At 51.4% G+C, this 21,758-nt stretch overlaps 2 protein-coding genes across 3 annotated transcripts; both read right to left on the reverse strand.

The window, feature by feature from the left end:
* Positions 1-1,352: 1,352 nt before the first annotated feature.
* TIGD3 (tigger transposable element derived 3) lies at positions 1,353-4,401 on the reverse strand. Its single transcript, XM_077114960.1, has 2 exons — positions 4,328-4,401; positions 1,353-3,528 (listed from the first exon to the last, which is right to left on the reverse strand). The coding sequence occupies exon 2, from the start codon at positions 3,510-3,512 to the stop codon at positions 2,097-2,099; it is 1,416 nt and encodes a 471-aa protein (XP_076971075.1). The 5' UTR covers positions 3,513-3,528; positions 4,328-4,401; the 3' UTR covers positions 1,353-2,096.
* Positions 4,402-6,268: 1,867 nt separating this feature from the next.
* Positions 6,269-19,418, reverse strand: DPF2 (double PHD fingers 2). Of its 2 annotated transcripts, XM_077115750.1 has the most exons (12): positions 19,293-19,418; positions 14,988-15,148; positions 14,471-14,578; positions 14,012-14,175; positions 13,070-13,162; positions 12,814-12,892; positions 12,275-12,316; positions 11,134-11,271; positions 10,871-10,999; positions 10,561-10,673; positions 9,479-9,560; positions 6,269-7,565 (listed from the first exon to the last, which is right to left on the reverse strand). In XM_077115750.1, exons 1-12 carry the CDS (start codon positions 19,322-19,324, stop codon positions 7,489-7,491), a joined length of 1,218 nt encoding a protein of 405 aa, XP_076971865.1. In that variant the 5' UTR covers positions 19,325-19,418; the 3' UTR covers positions 6,269-7,488. The 2 variants fall into 2 exon arrangements, with proteins under 2 accessions (XP_076971865.1, XP_076971866.1); XM_077115751.1 differs by lacking the exon at positions 12,275-12,316.
* Positions 19,419-21,758: the final 2,340 nt, after the last annotated feature.

Raw genomic sequence — 21,758 nt, forward strand, 5'->3', positions numbered from 1 at the left:
TGGTCTCAACAGTTTTAAAGAGGTGTATCAGAACGGCCACGATTTCACAAAAGAACAATTTAAATGATGGCAGAGTAAGATAAACAGAATCTGGGAGGAAAGGCTAAATGGTCTGGGGTCTGGGGGTAGAAAATGGAAGGCCAGGCAGGCAGTTTTGTGACTATTTAAAAGAGAGTTACGTGGACTGTCACGTGGCTGGGGGGTCAATTAGGACGACGAGCCAAACTGAAGTCTCAATCACACCTTTAGTCAAGAGGCAAAAAGAAAACGGGGGGGGGGGGGGGGGGGCGGCTCCCTGGGCTTCTATTTTTCCCTCCAGTGGTACTGGTGGAGGGTCAGATGACATGCAGTGCAGGTGGGGGAAGTTTTCTCGCTGCCACGGAGCCCTGAGCAAAAGTCCCCAACCTCTACGGTCCCTTGGGTGGGAGGGGGAGCAGCAGGAGTGGAAAGGCCCCGAGTGAAAGTAGAGGGCAGCCAAGGCTGCCCCATGTGGAAGCCTCCGCGGGAGGCAGGACCCGGGCTAGGGATGCAGATAAGCGTGTGAGCCTGGCTGACCCCAGGGGGCCCTGAGTCCTTGACTGTCACTCCCTCCAGAAATTGCAAGGCTCTGGCTGAGCACCCTGCCTAGGGGAGGAAGGGGTGGCAGCAGCAGCTTCCCCACGAGGCCTGCCAGGAGAAGCCCCTTGCCTGTGGCTGGGCCTGAATGATCAAGTTTAGGATGGGGCCTGGAGCCCCTCTCCTCACCAGTCAGAGCCTGGGTGTCCAAAGTCCACGTCCTTTCCAGGTAAAACCGTTCTTTCCCCATCCTGCTCCCACGATCTGGCTCATGGGTCACCCACTCTCACCTTCCCCAGTGTCAGAGATGCAGGCTCCAGGAGTCACGTCTCTGACTCCCCTCCACTGTCTCCGAGTTGTTATTCTAGAACCCCAAGAACCCTTCCCTGCCCTGACAGCAGCCCTTCAGTGTTGTCCACCACTAAGCTTGGTGGCCCAGAGATGCTCCGCACTCCCGTGTACAGGACGCTCGGTGGGACTGCTACCCTCCCCGGCTGCCCTCTGCTCTCCGTGCCCAGTGGTTTCTGCTCCTGCCATTCCCTGGCGCGGAGGACCCTCCCCCCTCCCTCCCAGTCTCCCTTTCCTTCAAGCTGTCCCTCAAAGGTCACCGCCCCTCCACGAGTCTCCCCTGGCCCTCATCACAGCCCCTCCTCTCCCTCCACTGTTCCTGCCTGCGCGATCCTGTCCAGGGGACACCATCTGTGGAAGTCCGTCACACAGAAGACCGAGCTTAAGAGAAGTGACGTGAGCAAATGAATGGAAAAAAATAAAATAAAACAAAAATAGAATGAGTGCCTATCTCGAGTTCTGCCTTCTTCGTTTCCCTGACACGTCCGTGGCCTGACACCATCTTTCCTGCCACGGTCAGCACAAAACCTGAGCGTGAAATTGTCAACAACACAACAGAACGTCCCAGTGCTGAACCCGGGGTCTCCCTGTCCTCAGGCTTCCCTTCTCATTAGGGGAGCCAGCGAGAAGTCCCCTTCCCTGAGAGCCCTTTCTGCCGGGAACTCAGGCAGAAAGAAGGTCCCCTCCTAGTCTCCCAGACAGCAGACAGCTGCATGGCAGTACCTGTCAGCTGTCAACTTAAAAAACCTGGGTTGAAAGCTTTCCCCCTTTTCCCATGAAAATAACACCCTGACCTCTTCTATGAGTAAAAAAACCAAACCGAAACAGAAACTTTATTTCCAGAAGCAGAACTGTTTTTAACACGGGGTTTAAGGGATCGGCCTGTCTGAAAAGCCCACATTCCACCTTCCCCAGCCTCAGCCTCTCTAGACTAACGAAGGCTCTAGAACCTTTGGGTGGGATTTAGGAACTACAAGTCTAGATCCACCGCCTCTGAAGCCCCATTTCTAGGCCCCCCTCTTCTCAGGGCTAGACCAGAGCTTACACTTGGCATCCCAACTTCTCTCCCTTCCACACTTTTCACAAAAGCCGCATTTCCACGGGAAAGAGACCGGCCCCCGCTCTGCGCTCTGCGAGGGTGTTTCCATGGGAAACAGGAGAGGAGGGGGCTCCGGCGGGCAGCGAAGGGCCCTTCACGGGCAGCACAGCCTCTCCACCTCCTGCTCACAGTCGTAGAATTTTTCGAACAGCTCAGGGGAGGTGCCGTGGCACTCAAACCACCTCCGCAGCGTGCTCAGGGCTCGCAGGGCATCGGCTTTGGTGGGCAGGGGCTCGACGATGTCCCGTCTGCCCCCCTCTTCGTCTTTGGGGACTGGTTCCTCCTTGCACACTCCAGGGACGGGCTCCTCACCCTCCAGGTCCACAAAGCGGGCAAACTCCTCTAGGCTCAGCCCGCTGGGCACTGGCGGCAGCTCAGAGGCTTTGTCCGGGCATGGGGGCATCTTGCTGGGAGCCAGCCCTTCCTGAACGAAGCTGCTTAAAATGAGCTGCGGAGGCACCTTGGCCCAGGCCGCCGCTGCCATGTGCAGTGCGTCGAGCACGGTGATGCCTGCCCCAGCCTCGGCCGGAGCGGTGCCAGCCCTCTCGCTCCGAGCAGCAGCCAGCTTGCCCAACAGGCGGTGCCGGTAATGCGCCTTGAAGGCCCGGACCACGGAGCTGGGCAGGGACAGTGTGGGGCTAGTGGCAGCCAGGGGCACGAGCCGCACGTGGCAGAGCCCAGGTAGGCCTGCCAGCTCCTCCACCACGCGGGCAGCCAGCAGCAAGGCCACCTGTCGGCCCTGCCGCCCCATGTCTAGGTCAAACTGTGCCAACCACTCCATCCAGGGAATGCCCAGGTCGGGGTGGTAGGAGGCAGGCAGAGCCGCACTGCTGACCCCAAAGAAGCACCGCGGGGCAGCCTGGAGCCCACCCACCAATACCCGCCGCTTCTCCGTGCCCCTGCTGTTGGCACACAGCAGAACCTGTACTCGGTCACAGGCACCCACTCTGCCAGGCACTGCCCGGTATAGCAAGGGCACTTCGGCACAGCCAAAAACATCCTCGGGGGAGAAGTCTTTAAGGGAAAGAGGCGGCTGGGATCGCGACGTGAGTCCTGGGGGAGGTGGTTCAGGGGGGAACGGAGGTGAGAACACATGGCGGGCCCCGAAGCCTACGTTGTTTCGGCGTTTCCAGCGGACCAGCCAGCCAATGCTAGGCATGAAGTCCTGGCCCATGATGTCAGCCAGCTCCTTGGCTTTGTGGAGCAGCATGGGCCCCGTCACGTCCCAGGCCTTGGCCCGGGCAATGTGGTACCAGCAGAGCAGAGCCTCATCGATCCCGCTGTACTTGGACTCCCGCTTGCGCTTGCGCTCCCGGTTGGCGGTGCCGCTGCACCAGTCCGCCAGCAGCTTCTCCTTATTCTTGCAGATGCGTGAGATCTGGGGCTGGGAGACCTGGAAGCGCCGGGCCACTTCTGACTGGGACATCTTGGACTCGTCCAGCAGTTCCAGCACCTGGATTTTCTCGGCCAGGGAAAGGGCATGAAGTTTCTTCTTGCTGCCCAGCTCCATGGTTTCTCTACAGGACCTGTGGGGCAAGGAAACAGGAGGGTGGGAGAGGAGCCCGAGGAGGAGGAGAAGAGGGCAGGAAACAGGCTGGTGTGTGGGAGACGCTGGGAATGATGGACCAGCTGCGTGAGGGGGAGAGGGTTATGCTGGGCATTGATCCTGAGCAATGCCAGAGCAGAACTGGGAGTGAGGGTGTCTCTCTGGTCAGAGGGATGGGGTGCGGGGATGGCCTGGGCTGGAGTTTAGCCTAACTGGGGCAGGATGAATAGAGCCACAGGGACAGCTGCAGAGATAACAAAGGAGTGGGGTGGGAATGGGGGTTGGGCAGGAGCTGAGTGGGGCAGGTGTAGGGGGATAATAAGCCCCAAGCTGGAAGTCCCTGGGGTGGGGAGGGAGGGGGTGATGGTCTGGGCTGGATTTAGATGATGTTGAGGTGGGGGAAAGTGGACAGAAAGAGTTGAGGTGACAGGTGCACAGACCACAAAGGGGGATGGATGGAGGCTGAAGGAGCCTGTCTAATTTGGTGCTGGGTCCTGAGCGGGTGCGGCTGGGCGCGGGGTCCGGTCTGGACCGGGGGTCGGAGGACAGGGCCGAGAGGGCAGGTGCCGGGGCGACAAAGGGCGACAGGGGCGAGGAGGCCGCGGGGAGGGTGATGGCCTGGGAAGGCAGCAGGGCGCAGGGACGGACACCCGGACCCAGGCAGGCCGGAAGCCGGGGACCCGCGGCCCGGCCTGCCTCTCCCTACTGGGCCGCAGGTCCCTTAGCGGGGAGGACCCAGGCGCCCGCCGCCCGCCCGCCGGCCTCCGCTGCGCACCCACCTCAGGCGCTCGTCCCCTCGGCTCCCGCCCCTGCCAAAGCCCGGCTCGCGAGCCCGGTCCCGCCGCCGCGGGCGAGCTGGGGGCGGGACGGACTCTAAGACTCGGAGGGCGGAGCGGCGGCGGGCGCGCGCACACCAGGGCCCTGAGCGCGCCGCCCACCCGGGCTCTCTCGGGGCTGAGGGACCACGGGGCCGCCCTCACCTCCCACCCGCCGCAGCCCCGCCCCGGTCGGGCCCGATTGGCTCTCAGTCCCGTCCAGTCGCGGCCCTGGCCCAGTCTCATTGGACGGCCGGGTAGTGGAGGTTCGCCGGCGCCCCGGGGGCGGGGCTTCCAGCGGCGGTTGAAGGGGCGGAGCCCGACCCCGGGGGCGGGAATCCCCAAAGCGCCGCGGGCGGCTGGGGACCGGCGCTGGGGACCGGCTCTCCGGGCAGCGCGAGGTCCGAGGGCGGACTCGGCGTCCCCAGGCCTTCCTGGCCGTGGCCCCAGGCAGCCTCGCCTGCCTCAGCTCCCTCGCGGGCGGATGCAAGGAGAGCTGGATGCGCGGTGGCCAGTTACCATGGACAGCGCTGGAAAAAACCTGCTTGCCTGGGGCCAGCTGATTTAGGACGAGTAGGGTCAAATTTATATTCGTTCTGGTACCTGTTGGCGAGGTTCGAGTTCCTCAACTCAAGATCGAATGTCCTCCTCTCGCTCACCTCAGCCCCGCCTGGCCTGACCGTAGGTGACTTCCCCCGCCCTGCGGCCACCCCGCTCCTCACTCAGCCCATGGGAGGCTGAGCCCACATCTACCGGCTCCCCCTCTTCCTTCCCTGTGAAGGAAGCCACGCCCCATTCCACGGACTGACACTGTCCACCCTCCCGAGACCCATCCTAAATCACACCCTCAGAACCCCCCCAATCCTTACTTATGCCCTGCTACAGCTTTCTCCCTTTATCCGTTTCTCTTCTGGCCCTTTGATTCCTCACCCAGGAGTCCCTTGTGCTTCACTCCCTCTACTCTGCCCTGCTTTCATGTCAAAGCAGGACAGAGGCGGCTCTGCTACGGCCGCGGCCCCAACCCCAGCCCCCAGTAGTCACTGGTCCAGCCCAGACGCCAGGATGCCCCAGGAGGTTAACAACAGCGTTCCAATTGTTCTAGAAACCCCTCCGGATACTTAAGGGGGCCCAAAGCTGTTTGATTCAAATCTTTATATACGTATTTAAAAAGTTTAGAATCTCAACACTCCAGTGAAATGTATCACAAAGCCCACTATGTTAAAATGTTCACTTTGGCTGCTGGGAGCCTCACTGTTGTGCCCTAAGCCTCCAGCGAGGAGGGCTGTGGGGCTTGCACCCGGGCCAGCAGCCCAGCTCCGAGTGCCCCGTTCTCATCTAAACCATGCCAGCCTGGCAAGGCCCAGCACCTCTGTCCTCATGCCACACTCATTACTTGTGCAAAAGGTCTTCATGTGTCCTATTCTGTCAGTAGGTCATTAATTTTAGGCACTTTTTATTTTAGATCTTGTTACTTTTTTAACTTTAGGCAAGCTTCTGGATCCATTTAAGTATCTGAGATTGCAAGCTCAACTGTTAGAAACCTGCCACCACTTGGATCTACTTGTCCAAGTCCAGTAGGATTTTTCTCCACTCAAACCAACCAAAACACAGTAATAAGAAAGATGCTAAAGTTGATTTTAACCCAAATTCTGTATTAATCAAAACTTAATTTTTCTTTATAACAAATAATTGTTATTAACTTAAATTAACATAGCAAATTAAAACTAACAAAATAACCAATTTTATATCCATTTTACATACTGGGTTCAAAAAAAGTGACTTGGGGGGTGGGGAGCTAGTCTTTCAAAATGTTTTCAAAACCACTGTCCTAAGGAAGAAAGTTTTAGGATGTAGCAGCCTTGAACTGTGAGTGGGGTCAAGAGATAAAACCATCCAGCAGAGGGATCCATGTAAAAATGTTTATTTGTCCTAACATTTAGAATACAGGAACTTAAAAAAAAAAAGATACTCCAACTCCAAAGCAACAATGGAACAGGGCCTGCCCACAGCCAAGGGGAAGGCCAGTCCAGGGTACCCCGGCATGAACTGTCCCCTCACTGCTTAATGTCAGTGCCACCAGGCAGAAAACTGAGGAATCAGGGTGTGAAGACCTTACCAGCTGCTAGAAAGCGTGCAAGGAAATAAAGGGGCATCTACGTGGTTTCCTGTGACCCAGCAGCCAGACACACAGGGCAGGAGGCAGGAGCTCCCAATTCAGTTAAGGACAGGAGACTGGATGCCCAGGTCCAGGAAGAACAAAAAAGGGATTTTGGAGGTAGGCTTTTATGTTGAGTTAAAAAACAGGCACATTATCCAACATCTCCCTGTGGCCCCCAGCTGCTGACCTGGCCCCCTGATGCTTCTCTTCTCCCCACCAAAACCAAAGGGAATGAAGGGAGGCAAAAGTTAGGAAATTCCAAGGGTGGGGAATGCTTCAGTCGCTAGAGCCCACTTGTGAGAGTGAGCCAGGTGAGTCCAGGGAAGAGCACGGGGAAGGTGCTATTCTCCCTGGGGTGGGTGGGGTGGAGCCAGGAGGGTGACCAAGAGTGTCCAAGCTCGGGCAAAGGATCCTCTGTAGCAGGAACGGAGGGCCATAAAGGGCCACTCTTGGAGGAAGGAGGTGGTGAGGCCAAGCAGCACAAAGGGCATGGAAAGCTCCTTGTAAGCAATGCCTTGGCTTAGTCACTCACACCCAACCACTTCTGGCAAAGATGCCCTGGCCTGGTTCACCTCTGGGGAAGGGAAAACCCTGGAGACCAGAGTGGAGGCAGAGCCGAGAGAGGAGTGAGCTGCTCTCCGGCTCTTTCTCGGAGGTCAGTTTGAACCCTGTGACCACCGGGGCCTGAGCCCAAGGCAAGCAGAGTGAATGCACTTCACGGGGAGCAGTGAGAGCCAGGCCCAGGGGCGCCTTGGGGCAAGGCGCTGCTCCTTTCTCCCTGAGGGCCTAGGGCCAGAGGCAAGAGCCACCACCTCAGCTTGCTGCTGCCAAAGGCAGGTTGGCACATCCACCTCGAGTTCTCTGGACTTGTGAAAGAGGAGGAGGGGTGGGTGGGCATGGAAAACAAGAGAGAAGGAGAGAAACAGCCGTAAATGGGGGGTGGGGGGAAGGCAGGAGGGTGGCCATATCAAGAAGAATTTTGGTTCTGGTAGATGGAAGCTTTCTCCTTCAACAGGTCCAGACACAAGTGGCAGCTCCAACTTCCTGCAGAGAAGCATCTGTGGTTAGGATGAGTCCCCTACATGCTGTCCTGCCCTCCGATCCCTCCACCCCACCTCAAGTAGTAGGATCGGTTACAGGTAGGATGGGAGATGCTCTGGAGTAGCAAAGTACTATTGGAAGCTTCAGCAGGGAGGAACCTCCAGGTCTTCAGAATTATTTGAAGGAATAATCACCTGGAGCACTATTCCCAAGCTCTATGAATTCAGACGCTTTGGGAGCAGAAGGGCCTGGGCAGATATAACTTTTTTAAAGGGTCCCAACTTTAGATTCCTGGTTATAGAAGGACTAGACTCGTTCTCATGGTCCTAAAGGTTAAAGTAAAGACCGTGAATGGAAGCTCTGGAGAAACCATTTTTCATTCCATATACGACAGAGCTTTCTATAAAAGGTGTTAATAATAGGGTGGTATGTGGGAATCTTATATTTTATGCATGATTGTTCTGTAAACTCACATCTTCTCTAATTAAAAAAAAAATAGAGCTTTCTGTGAAAAACACTGAAAGATGAGATAGGATCCCACTGTCACCAGGTTCTGAACAGAGATTAAGAGAACCTGATCGCAGGAAAAGGGGGCTAGGGGTGATAATGAGCCAACTTGTCATGACCTGAGTCTGGTTTCATAGAAAAACAGGAAATAACTGTCCCTTACAAGAAAAATAACTGGCTTAGGCCTTGCTTATTAATATTTACTATGAATGGATTCTTCTATCATTTTCTGTCTTTTTTTTTGGGAAACAAAATTAACCTTTAATGCCCTGGAGCTATAAGCATAATTGTACATACTGCTACTTGTACTTTATTCTGGGGGAAAGATTTTCAGAGATGGTGACTCCAAAAAATATAAGAGGAGAGTCCTTTCTAGCTCAAAGATCAATGAGCAGGGCTTGGCAAGCTTTTTCTGTAAAGGGCCAGAGAGATATATTTTAGGCTTTGTGGACCACATATAGTCTTGGTCACATCTTTCCTTAAAACAAAACAAAACAAAAAAACTTAAAATGTACAAACCATTCTTAGCTAGTGGGTCATATAAAAACTAACCATGGGCTACATGTGGCTCACGAGAAGTAGTCTGCAGACGGCTGACCTAGATCTAGACCACGATGTCTTCTAAGGGGTTGTCCTTCAGCTGTCTCAAGGCCGTGAAGAGGGCACTCAGGTCTGAACCTCTCTGCACCTCAGTGTCCGACAGGTCTCCAGCAGTTAGACCTATGCTACGATCAACTTTTCTCTCGCCTATAATGGTGGCCCACATCCTTTGTGCTCGGTAACAGCTACCACTGGGTGTCCTTCCTCCTGAGTAAGCTTCAGAATTTCTATGAGAAGGGTTTAGGTACAGAAATATGGCTGGAAGGGGACTTGTGAAGAGGCAGCCACTCTTTGGTGCCTCCTGGCTTTGCATATAAAAGCACAGAGCTTTTACAACCTTGGGGCACTAGTAAAGCAAACTACTGGAGAACAGGAGTGATCCACTCAGGCTCCAAGTTCTCCCCCTTTCCAGAATGGACAAGGGAAGGGAGAGGAAATGAGCACTCAAATCTGTCAGGCGAGAGAGCTGACACTAAAGCTTCTTATCAGTCAAACTAAGTAAGCTTCCTAAACTAAAGGAAAACAAATCATTTCTTCAGTGTGACTGTTCTCTACTCAACATCTTATTTTCTCTTGGCTGTCGACTTTGTGTTTATAAATGTATGTGGAGATAACGTGCAAACATTAAACCCTTTAAGATGAAATGCTGGGAAAGCACTCTGAACTGAATCAAGGCAATGTGCCTGCTACCTAATTTGGAAGAATAAATAACTGGTATTAAGAACACAGAACTTAGTATGTACAGTATGGGTGATTTTCCAAGTTACTAATAAAATCACTGTCCTAAGTAAGAGATCTGGTCAACTTACCTTCAGGAGGCTCAGACATGGACGGGGTGAGACAGTACATGTGGTAGCCCCGATCGCAGTCGTCACAGAAGAGCAGCTGGTCCTAGGCAAGGCAAGGTGGAAGAGGAAGGGCAGGGAGGAGAGGGGTCTGAATGACTAATGTGCCACATCTGGGCCACTGGGGGTGGGCAGGAATGAGGTCTTTGGAGACACTACTGCTCCTTCCAACAGGGGCAAGGGAGGTAGAAGGCCAAGTCAGATGAGGGAGTGTCTGGGATTGGAAACCACTTCTGTCCATCTCCACCCCAACCTAAATCATCACCATCTCTCACCTGGACCCTGCAATAGCTCCTTACTGATCCCATGGCTCCCACTCTTGTCCCCTATGACCTAGTCTCCACAGAACAGCCAAAGCTATCTTAAAATGTAAGACAGATCATGTCACTTCCCCGACCAAAGCCCTCCAACAGCTTCTCATTGTGCTTAGAATAAGCTCCAAGGCCCCTGGTGGTGATCTGATGGTGCCCCCTTCCTAATCTTATCTCATGCCACACATTCCTGCACTCAGGAAGGCTCCAGCTGCCCATATTGGCCTTCTCAGCATACCAGGTTTGTCCACCTTAGGGCTTTTGCAATCGCTCTTTTCTTGGGACTGCTTTACCCCCTCGTCTTCTTGGACTGGTTCCTTTGTTATCATATAAATCTCAACACCAAGATCACATCCTCAGAAACACCATCTCTACCAAATCTAAATCAGTTAATCCACTTACTCTTTACCACATTACTGATTTCATTTTCTTCTCTCTTTCTTCATAGCATTTCACAAAAATCTCACGCATTTATCTGCTTATTGCATGTTCCCACAAAAATGCTAGTTCCATGAAAGCAGGGACCTTGTCGTCTTCTTTAGTATCCTTAGTTCCTACACCCATGTCTGACACATAGAAGGTACTCAACAAACCCTTGCCGAACAAATCAGAGTTCAACTGTGATGCTTGGGGGAAGGGGCATGCAGGAGAGACCTGGCTCCCTTTGAACAGGAAATTTTGAGGACAAGTAAAAGCTGAGATAGTGCCAAGCTGTGGAGACCACAGGGTACGTACGTCATTCTCAGAGGTGCCGCAGATGTTGCAGCACTTGCACTCGATGCACTGCCAGCGGTAGGTCTTCACTGCTGCCATCATCACAGGGGTGAACTGAAGGCAAGATGGATGCCCTGTGGGGGGAAAGAGTAAGACAGGCAGCCTGGAAGTGGTGGGGGGTGGGGAGAAGAGAGGAGCCCACTGCCTGTGGCTATATCTTCTCTCAGCCAGCAGTGACATAGAAATGATCGTCTGTCAGTCTCTGGAAAGTGCTGACAAGACCCCTGGGAGACACGGTGCTGGTACTGCCCTCTCCCCGGGATGGAGGTACCTGAGCGGCCACAGTCAGAACAGGATACCAGCTCCTCGGGTTGTCCTGTCTTCTTGTTGATTTTCGAGTCCCCTAGGCAGAAGTCGCAGTAGTTGTTGGGCAGGGCCAATCCATCAGGACCCTTCTTGGCTACAGAGAGAAAGAAGAACTTGGGTGATACTCACAGGAGCCTCTGGGCCTACTTAACATCCCCTCCCAGCAGGCGTTTGCAGGTTTTCATAACCCACCAACTGTTTGCCCACCCCTCTGGCATCTCAGCTTACATTTCTGCTCCTCAGATCTCTGGGAAACAGGGGTGGGTGGCTGGGAATCATCCTTGTCTTCGCCCTCCTCCTCAGCCAAGTGGGAGTGGGCATAGTGGTAACTGAGGCCTGGTCGGTTCTTGTAACGTTTTCCACAAACTGAGTTGGGGAGAAGCAGAAAGAGATGTTCAAATCTGAGAGTGCCACATCATGTTCCACACCTTAACCTACCGGCTGTCTTCTGGGACAAGCTTTCAGTGACAGACCCTGCCTCTCTGCCAGGAACATTTGGCCCTAAGGCTTTCCAGCTTCTGTGGCCCTTCTCCCTCCTAAACTCCAACCCCATGGGTACCACTATTTCTTCCACACTGGCTTTTAAGGAGGCTTAGCCTTTGCCCATAACCACATGTCCTGGGAACAGTCTTGGGTGCTTCAGGTTAAGGAAGGGAAATTCTATAGTTCTGTAATATGGGAGGAAGGGGGAAAGGTTAAGGAAGAAACTCCAAACATCTTTACCCTTCAGTAAATGTCGGAGGCTCATGCTACCCTTTTTGTGCCACAGGGCCCATTTCTGTCAAATATGGATAAAGGAGAAAGTAGGGGGTTGTTCTCTTGGGCATAACTTGTTTACTGTGTCTGCCAGGGCAGCTGGCCCACAGAGAAACTCACACACCCATACTTCACTGCCCTGCCTGGCTCCTGCCAACCAGCAATGAAAGCAGATCCCCATAAGGCATGTCGTAATCTTGAGCAGCAACACCAGGAGGGCAAGGAGACCAGCAGGAAATGGGACAGGGAGAGAAAAGGAGGAAGCAGGGGATGGCGACATGGTGGGAACATTAGCCGATCAACAAGTGTGTTTTAGGGAAGGGGGAGCAAAGGGATCTGTTTGTAACAGGTTCCTTATGATGCTTTGGAAGCCATCCATCCCATGCAGTGGGCTAAGCTGCCCTAGGAGCAAATTTGTGGGAGACAAGCAGTGGTAAAGGCAGCTTCCAGGACTCTGAATAGTGGAACATAACAAATTCCATCACTCCTACCCCCATGCCATTCCAGAGATTTTTTTAAACTCGCACCACAGGAAATGAGAAAGGCAGGAGGAATAAGGGAGAAGGGAAAAAGGGATAGGAAAACCAAAAGTCTGAAAAGTTGAGAGAGCTACCTCTCTGGGGCGCTTTCGAGGTATGCTTTTGTTTGAAACTATCTGAAAGACAGAAAGAAAAGTCATGAGAGGAAGGCCTTGATACACTTGAGACAGGAGCGGCAGTAACAGGAAAGCGGAGCAAACGAGAGAGAAACCCCAGGGGGGATGGTGCTCCCAGGGGGGAGGGACAGAAGTGGGGCAAGCCAGAGAGAAAGGGAGAGAGAGAACAGACACTGAAAAACTCAGTGTTGGACCTCTGGGGCCCTGGCTTGATTGGGGCCAGGAGACCTGGATGCCATCTACCGAAGAGGTCCACGTTGCCTGTTGTGGGTCTCCCCCACCCCCGCACCCACTCTTCCCGAGCATGCGGTCCCACCCACTGTGTGGCAGAGGCCAGGGCCTCCCAGGGGTCTCGGAGGGAACCAATTAGCAGGCAGGACAGAGTCCAGACTTGTCTCACACCCCCCTGGGCAAGAACACAACCTTCCCTTCTCTCACACCCTGAGCAGGAGCTGGGTCCAAGACAAGGACTACCCACCCACTCGCAAAGCACTCACTGTCACAGGCATAGGGCTTGTCCCGATCCTCCAGGATGGAAGCATCCAGCTTCTTACGGGCACTGCTCACACTTTTACCCTGCCAAGAAGAGCAAAAAGATGTCCGTACTAAGGGGCCTAGGCCTGAGGAGTTGTTCTCTCCTGGAGGAGGCTGCTAATCTCACTTGAGAGGAAAAAAGGCAACCACAAAAAATCAAACAGTAGGACTCCCCAGATACCCCTGGCCCAGGTTATAGGCAGCTCCCTGTTGCCTCACCTTAGCTTTACCCTTGCCCCGACGTTTGGGGGTGTCTTCTTCATAGTCCTCATCGTCGAGGTCATCTAGGAAGTCATCCGGCTCTAAGATCCGCTGAGTGGGCGGGAAGGTTAAGATGGGCAGGAATAGTGCACACTGGGAAGCTCTCCCACAGTGGGCTTGGCCAAGGCCCCCTGGAACTTGCTCCAGACTCATTCCTCACCACTATCCTTCAAACCCCTCCCAACCCCATTCCTCATCGCGTCAGTGCTCAGCGCTTTCCTTCCTCTGTGCCTCTCTCTCCATGTTGTTCCCTTAGCCTGGCGCGCCTTTCTCACCATCTTCAAGTGGTCAAACCAAATGCCATGTTTTTGTGAAGCCTTCCTTGACACCCTGAATAGATGTCCCCTCTCCTCTGAACATTACCGATGGCTCCCTTCTGACATCTCATCTCCTAGATTTAAATTACAGCTTTGCTGCTTACTTGTTGTGAGTTTGTGGAAAGTGTGATAACTGCTCTGCTTCAGCCTCCCTCCGTGAAATGAAGACCATAGTACCTACCACATAATAATGTTGAACAAAGGAGAAGATACAGTAAAGCACTCAATACACACAATGCCAGGCATATTTTTAGCTCTTTTTAGTTCTTATTGCTATGCATAGGTTTATCTTCCCCATGAGGAGGGACCAGATCTACTTCACCTATGTAATCCCAAGCACCAAAAAAACTTTTATGTGTAAAAAGGATGAGTGAGAGTCTGTATTTAGGAGGAAAAGAGCCAGAAAGACAGGGTGGTGACGGAGAAGCTGGTCGTATCCAGCCAATTAGGGGAGGAAGGAGAACAGGACCCCAGGCCTGCTTCCTGCCCTACAGCTTCTCCTTCAGCTCTGGTTACCAGGTGGCCCTACTGAAGAGACTGGTTTCCACCAAAGCTTCCTGAGCCACAAGGGTTAATCTTATACCTTCCGTGCCCGACTGTTGGTCACAGGAAACTCGCCTAAGCTGTCATCATCGACTCGGGGATCTGGGGCGCCACGTTTCTCCAGAGGGTCAGTGCGCAGGAGAGCCTCTAAACTGCTGCCATCCTGAGAGATCAGCCCCTCCTTCTTCAGGGTCTGGTCTGTGTCTGCAAACGAAGTCAGGAAGAATTGAGGCACAGAAGGGCTGAAAGCAGATTGCTCTGTATCAATACAGGGCTGGGCCAAACAAAGGCCAATGACTGCCTTCAGTTCTCCGATTGCCCCCAAGGCAAATGGTACCATAATTACTCTGTTTACCTATATGTCTCCCTTACTAGACAGTTCTCTACAGGAAAGAATCACATCTTTTTCATTTTAGCCTCTTCAAGCTCTAGGATTGGGCCTGGTGCATAATACATGATGAGTAGGCCATGACCCTGCTCAGGGCAGGGTATGTCTTACCTGGTTTAATAGATGGAAAGGAAAGTCGTGGATCCTCAGGGGGGTGGGCTCGCCGCTTCTTCCGCCAGCGCCTGGCAGGGTAGGAGTACAGCTGCCCAGAGGCCAATCCTGTGAGAGGAAGAGAGAAGTCAAGTCCTAACCTAGTCCTACAAGATAACACCAAAACACTTTTTAGATGAGTAGCACCTCCCTCCCCCTTCAGTTTCAGAATAGGGGAGGATTACGGACGGCAAGTGCCTGGAGGATGAGGTAGTATGTCATAAGGAAAATTAGATATAAGCTCAAGGGTTTCGGCAAACACACAGCTTTCCAGAAGCCTAATAAAGGCCTATGCAAGGCAGAAAACAAAAATGCTATTACGAAACTGTCTGCCTCTTCTTCTTTGGGCTTCTAAGCATATTCATCAAAAGGTGGAAAGCAGCTGGGAACACCTCCTTAGCTGGCTCATCAGCTAAGTTGAGGAAACATCTTCCTCCTCGTGCTCCTCAGTCCCCTTCCTCCAAGTTTGGAACCTTACCTGGACCCCTGTGCCGCTTTTCCATCCAGATATAACAGTTACTCTGGGCCACTCCAGTCTGTGAGTCCAAGAAAGGCAGGCGCACGCTGCGCTCGGCACAGAGGCGGGCATTGTAATTGTGGCACTGTTCCATAGCATCTTTGTAGTATTGTTCCCCAAGGCTGCAGGAAAGGTAAAAATTGGGGGGCAGGGGTGGGGGTGGGATATCTCAGCACCCCTCCCATGCCATCTGCTTCTCTAGAAGACTCAAGGGGTTGGGAATGTCTCTTCAGTTCTATTTGCCTCCGTCTCTGCCTCATGGGACACCAAGCTGCTTCATCAAGTTATCAAGAAGAACGGCACTGTACAACTAAATTGCAGCCAGGAACTCATGATTTCATCATGTATCTAATAAGACTGAACTCTCATCCACAAAGAGGGACAGAAACTAATGCTCACTCTGTTTCACATGAGTCCTGCCCCATGCTAGCTATGGTGTTATTTCTCTTAACTCCCAATGACTCTTGAGAATCAGAAGTTAGTGCCTTACAACTGAGGAAAAGAGTTCAACAAGGTGTGGAGGACTTATTAAAATACATTTAGCAAATTACAGTATTCACATACAATGAAATTCTAATCAGTCACAACAAAAGGAAGCCCCACCTGTACAAATATTGAACAATCAGATATTGAACAACTGTCAAGATAATTTTGGGGAAAAAAGCAAGGTATAGTGCTAGGAAGTACTACAGGATGCTACCATTTCTATAACAAAGAGGGAGGAAAAGAAACTTCAGGCCTCTAGGGAGAAAAACTGGGTGACTAGATTTTCCCCTATATGCCTCTTAATATCTTTTGGATTGTGAACTAAATATTTAGCCAATTAATTTTCTCTATATATTACATTAACAGTATATGGAAGGCATCTGCAAAGACCCGAACTTTCCTTGAGCCTATTTTTGATCGAGGACTATGCTAATACAAAACCTATGAGCTCTAAGGCCCATCCTAGGTTCCTCAACATTTCCAGACCATCAAATTACATAGGAAAGAATCTTCTCGACTCAAAACGATTAACTTGAAATCCAAATCAAAGGAAAACATTTAAGTGCTTAAAAAGCTAGAAAACTACACAGGACCAGGCATTGTCTGGTTACAAGAAACATGCATGTGGAATCAATTTTGTTCTTCCCTTCCAGGGTTTAATAAGTGCTTTCATATTGGAGCTTAACCTAACTGTAACAATACTTATTTATATTTGATCTACCTTAAAACAAAACAAACTGAGGATTGAGGTGATTTATTTCCCAGTTGTAACCCCAGTACCCATGAAGGTGTCTGGTACATGGTCAGACCTGACTTGAGAGTAAAAAGACCTGGTTTGGCTGCAGGTCACCACATACACATGGCCATTTCGTCAACCTATGTGGACCTCATGTTTCTAGTCTATAGACCAGGGGGTGCGGGGGGTAGACTAGATAAGCTTTGACATATCAGGATCCTGTGAGAGGGGACTCCTAGTATGAGAAGCTAGACAGACCAAGTCTCTATTGCTTATGTCCATAAGTCTAGCTACCCCAGCAAACTCTGTTCTGGAATCTGATGGGGGCTTTCATTGAGTGCAGTGCAACAGGAAAATACAGCACAGCTTAGTGTGTGCCCAGCAGCTGAAAAAGATACATACCACACACACAGACAGCGACCCCAGAAGTACAGCCTGGCTTGATTCAATAAGCTATAATTACCATAATTTGAGGTAGGCACAAACCTTGTGTTGGAGAATGGTGAGAAAGGAGCAGGCTCACATTTGCTTGCCTTTAGGAGGCAGCCACGTCCTCACCACAGAGGGAAATTGGATAAACAAGGCTGAGTGCAGCAGCTCCTTTGTTTCTGCTGATGGGAATTGATACTGACACTTGGAAGCCAAATGGAAGGAAGGGCAGACCGGCTGAGGGCTGCAAAGTCAGAGCAAGGAGGCTAGAAATGGTTTCTGAGGAATGGATGAGAGATGTTCTGTAAAAGCTCTTGTGAGTTAAGTGGTATTTCAAAGGGTGGGGTAAACTGTCAAAGGGGGTATGAGGGCTGAGAATGAAATATTTAAGGGGCAGGGAGGATCTAATGAAGAGCAAGCAAGAAAGGGAGAAAGAGAGCTTCTAAGAACTCAGGGCTCCTGTAGCAAGAAATTCCAAGCAAACAGAATTTCCCAGATTTTGTTACTTAATTCCGTTTCAAAATCTGTCAGCAGCTACAGCTTTTTAATACTATCATTTTATCTTGGCTTCTCTTTGGTAAGATTCCTTAAAGACTGTTTCAATCCTGAGACCATTTAGGATGGACAGAGAATTCACAAATAGGAAAATTCTCTCAAGAATAAGATGCAAGCAAGAAAATACCTGGCTGGATATAACCTCAGGTGTCAAAAGACAGGACACACATGATCAAGAGAAGTGCCAGAAGAGCAACTCTTTGCAGGGTGAGAATGGGACAGGAAGAATGGACACCTACTCTTAAAGAGGAGGTGCCGGGGGAAACGTATTAACTGTGGTCTGCAGCCTTCTGCAGCTAGAACTGAGGAGGGGAAAGTGGGTTTCTTATTATCCATACTCAGGAATCAGTGGCTGGTGACCCTCACAATCTCTACAGGTCTTTAAAGAAAAATGAGAAGTCATGCTCTATTTGCTACTACCTTCTGACAACACAGGAAATAATTGGCAACCCTGTCTCCCTGAAGAAAGTTTTCCAACACAAAGACCCTCATTACCTACAACTCTCAAAACCTAGGCAAGCATGACATTCCTTCGGCACAGCAAGATTTCCAAGGTGGCCGCTTTGACTCTTGGGAAGCGGGAAATCTGTATAACATCTTCCCTTAGAATGGGAGTGGGGGAGTCAACAATGAGAAGGGCAGAGAAACAAAGACAGAACGTCTGAGTCAGGAAGGATAACTATATAAATGGCAGATCAACATTGTCATTGCTAAATTGAGGAAAATGTCAGCCTGAAGAGAGAGCAGGGAAACTAGAGTGGGCAGATCAGAGAGAAAGATAATGTGTTGGGAGGAGGGGTGGCTGAAAGAGGTAGCAGGATAAAGCAGAAAGCAAGTCAAAAAAAAAAAAAAAAAAAAAAAGAACCACAAGAGGAGAAGGCACTTAGCTTAATGGAAGTGGGAAACTCCAGGCAGGGGGGAGAAGAAAAGCTCCAGGCATTGGGGAGAAGCAACATATCCTTTAAAAAGGCTCTTGGGAAATGTGGGGCTTAGCCCATGACAAAGACAGAGAAGCTGTCAGTCCTTTAGAATAGTTCCCAAACCTAAACTTAGAATAGTTCTCAAAATCTAAACGGCTTGCTGGACAGGTGGATGCCTCTCAATTTTCCAACTCCTGCACCAAGCCCAAATTATCCATTAAAAACAGCTTGCCTACCGGCCCACGGGGCATTAAGACATTTCTAACCTCATTCAGAATCCTTTCTTCAGGAAGGAGGTTGGATTAATCAAGCCCCAAAGCATCTTTAACTCACAGGAAGCAACCAACAGGCCATTCTCCATTTCTCTCCCAACCATCAACTTTAATTCTGTTCGAAAACTGACCAGCACAATGGTACAGCATAGGAGAAGACTGGCGACCCAGATGTCCCTTCAGGCTATAAAGTCGTCCTGGACTGCTCCCGTCCAGTTCCCGTTTGTTTGTTTGTTTGTTGATGGCTGGGAATGGCCAGCACAAAGGCCAGCTCCTCTGAAGTTCTTTCATTTCTGCTTTCCAACAAATTCTTCCCACTACCATCTTAAGTCCTGGGTAGCAGACACCCAAGGTACCCCGACGTTATGGGGCTGTTAGAATCAAACAGCCCCACGGCCCTTTTCCCCTTCAGCGGCTCCGGAGCCTGTTGCTCGGGGGCCGGCTGCGGGCAGCGACTGGGAGTCGCGGGGAAGCGGCTCAACTCCAGGGCTCCGGACCGTCGCCTGGGCCGCCCGGGCCTCGGCCCAGCCCCTCCGGACGGAGGCGACCCGGGGAGAGAGCCTCAGCCTGCGGACCTCTCGTAGGCTGCAAGGGCGCCTACGTCAGCCCTGAAGGAGCGCTCAGTCCACACAGCCCCACAGAGACTCCGCCGTAAGGGGCTCCCGTGTGCCCCCCACAGGGCCTCCCAAGTTTCCAAAGAAGCGCAACGTCTTCTCCGGAGTCTTCTGTTGCCCTCCCCCGCCAGGAGTAGCAACATGGCCTTCCCAGGCATATTTCTCTCTCCGCCTCATCCCCTCCCCACACCGCCTCCACTCCCAAGCCCCTTACAAGACCTCCCGATCTAGGGGAGAAAGAAACGACCACTCACAGCTTCACTACATTTTCCACCACAGCCGCCATCTTCCCTGCTCCTCTTCTTCAGGAGGGGAGGCCCGGGAGCCCGCAGCGCGCAGGCGCCGGGCACGCTCGGGGTGGGGGCGAGTTTCTCCGTTCTTTTGCGCAGGCGCTGGCCAGGCGCGCGCGCGCGCCCGAGAACGAGCGAGGGGGAATGAACTTCGCCCAGGCTGGGGAGAAACAGTGTGAGGGAGCCGAAGGGAGCCAACGCGCAGGCGCGACGGGAGACGGGCGCGCGCCCCGCTGCTCCTGCTCCAGCCCAGCCGCGCCTCTTCCATTTAGACCCCTCCCGAGAAAGGGCTGTAGGGAGCACCTACGTCTTTCCCCGAAGCCGACCTTTAACCTCATGTTTAACCCTTTGCCCTAGGTCAGAGCTTGGTGGGCAGCTAACTGAAAATAAGAACATTCACAGTCCGCTCTTGCCCACAAACGTGTGTCCATTTTAGGGAGTTAACATCCAGAGCTGGACATTTGTTTGGCCGGAATATTGGGGTCTGACAAAAGTTACCTCATCTTCCTGCCACCAAACCCTCCCACCGAAAGTCTCTGGTACCCACCTCTTCTCCCCGGTCCTAAGACCAGTCCCTACCTACTCCTCAAAAAACTTTATTCCCTCCAACATAGACTCTGAAGAACTTCCCTCCTGTAATTATCCTTCACTCTTCTGTACCATTCATTTCTGCACTGTGAAACATTCTCCTCCGCGTACAAGCATGGCTCTATGTCCCCTTATTTAAAAAAAAAAAATCAAAAGCTCTTCCTTAAGCCCATGTTTGCTTCCCTTATCACTCCCTTTCTTTTCATCCCTTCAAAGCAAATAATCCCTTATTCCCCCATCTCTGCTGTTTTATTTCCATGGCTCTCTTCTGGCTGGTTTAATGAAAGTTTTGTACCCACCAGGCCCCTGAAACGGCTCTTCACAAAGTCACTGTGACATCCATCGCGACAGATTTGGAGGGCTGTTTCCTGTCCTCATCCACCTAGCAGTCTGGTGTCACCATTGACCATTTCCTCCTTTTTCGAACGCTTCTCCAGTCTGAAACATCACACGCTCACGGCTGTCCGACAGTCCCTTTGGCGTCTTTTGCCAGCTCTGTGGCCCACCTATAACCATCACACTCCCCAGGGCTTGCTCCTTGGTCCCCATTATTTTTCCGATATATCTTATCAATGCCAAGATGCACTTACCACCCCCCACCCCTTTTACTATTTCAGAATCAGGCTGCATTCTGCCATCACTGTGTGTTAAAATGGTACTTGGCCAGATGACAGTGTGAGTTATCATGCTGTTCTCTGCAGCAGCACCAGAATTTGCAGAATGGCTGTCACACCTTGGAAGAAAAACCCCAAGGCAACACCGGTGCACTCTTTTACCTCTGAGATCCAAACGATTGTGGGGACAAGGGGCATCAAAAGTGACTCCAACACAGGAGTCGAAAGTATGCTAGCACTAAAGTTAAACTCACAGCTTCAGCATACCTATGATCCAGCAATTCTATTCCTAGATGTATACACCAAAAGACAAGAATGTTCACAGCAGTAGTCTCCATAATAGCCCCAAACTGGAAACAACCCAAATATCCACCAACAGTAGTAGAATGGATTAAACATCAATGGAAAAGACAAGCTGCTGCTATACAACGTGAGGGAATAGTAAAAACTTAATGTTGAACAAAAGAAGCCAGATTCCAAGAAGACAAACTATATGATTTCATTCACATAGTTACACAAGAAATCAGATAAACTGACTGTGGGGCCAGAAGTCAGAAGAGTGGTTATCTTTGGACAGATGATAACTGGGAAGCGGGTACGAGGTGGCTGTGAGAGGCTGCTAATGTCCTTTTTCTTTACATGGGTTTGTTGACTTTGTAAAAAATCATTGATCTGCACAAGATTTGTGCACTCCTCTCTATGCATATTTCAATTAAAAGTTTAAATTACAAATATGAGTAATAATTAGTAGGCTAGTTCTACATCATGGGAAAGCCGGTTTCTGAGCCCAGCATCAATGACTTTCAGTACTTTTAGGATCCTTTTAAGAAATGTCATATCTCTGAACACAGAATATAGTGCTTCTCCTACAGGCAGAATATGTGGGTATGGGAACCAAAGAGCAGAAGTGGGACTCATCCCCTTGCAGTCTCAACTAATGATCCTTTTGCACAATGTCTGTTTCCTGTTCCTCCAACTTTGGGCTCTGGCTGATTTAGAGTCAGATTTTGACCCAAGGGAGAAATGCTTCCACCAGAGGGTGCAATAACGATTCCACTAACCTAGAAGCTGAGACTGCCGATGGGTCATTCTCAGTGCCACCAGGCAAGAAAGTAAAGAGGGTCCCCACTGATGGCCAGAGTGTTAAAATAGTCGTAGCAAAATGGCAATAACTGGCCAATCTAGATAAAGGTATAGGAATGTTCGTGAATCTATTTTCAATGTTTCA

The sequence above is a fragment of the Tamandua tetradactyla genome, chromosome 9, assembly GCF_023851605.1.
Source record: "Tamandua tetradactyla isolate mTamTet1 chromosome 9, mTamTet1.pri, whole genome shotgun sequence".
Lineage (NCBI taxonomy): Eukaryota > Metazoa > Chordata > Mammalia > Pilosa > Myrmecophagidae > Tamandua > Tamandua tetradactyla.

Excerpts from the sequence above, each read along its gene's own strand:
- DPF2 (XM_077115750.1), bottom strand. The coding sequence starts at position 19,324 with ATGGCGGCTGTGGTGGAAAATGTAGTGAAGCT. Across the intron at positions 14,579-14,987 it reads AAAGCGGCACAGGGGTCCAG|GATTGGCCTCTGGGCAGCTG; the intron begins GTAAGGTTCCAA and ends TTCCTCTCACAG. Across the intron at positions 14,176-14,470 it reads CTTTCCATCTATTAAACCAG|ACACAGACCAGACCCTGAAG; the intron begins GTAAGACATACC and ends CTTCGTTTGCAG.
- TIGD3 (XM_077114960.1), bottom strand. The coding sequence starts at position 3,512 with ATGGAGCTGGGCAGCAAGAAGAAACTTCATGCCCTTTCCCTGGCCGAG.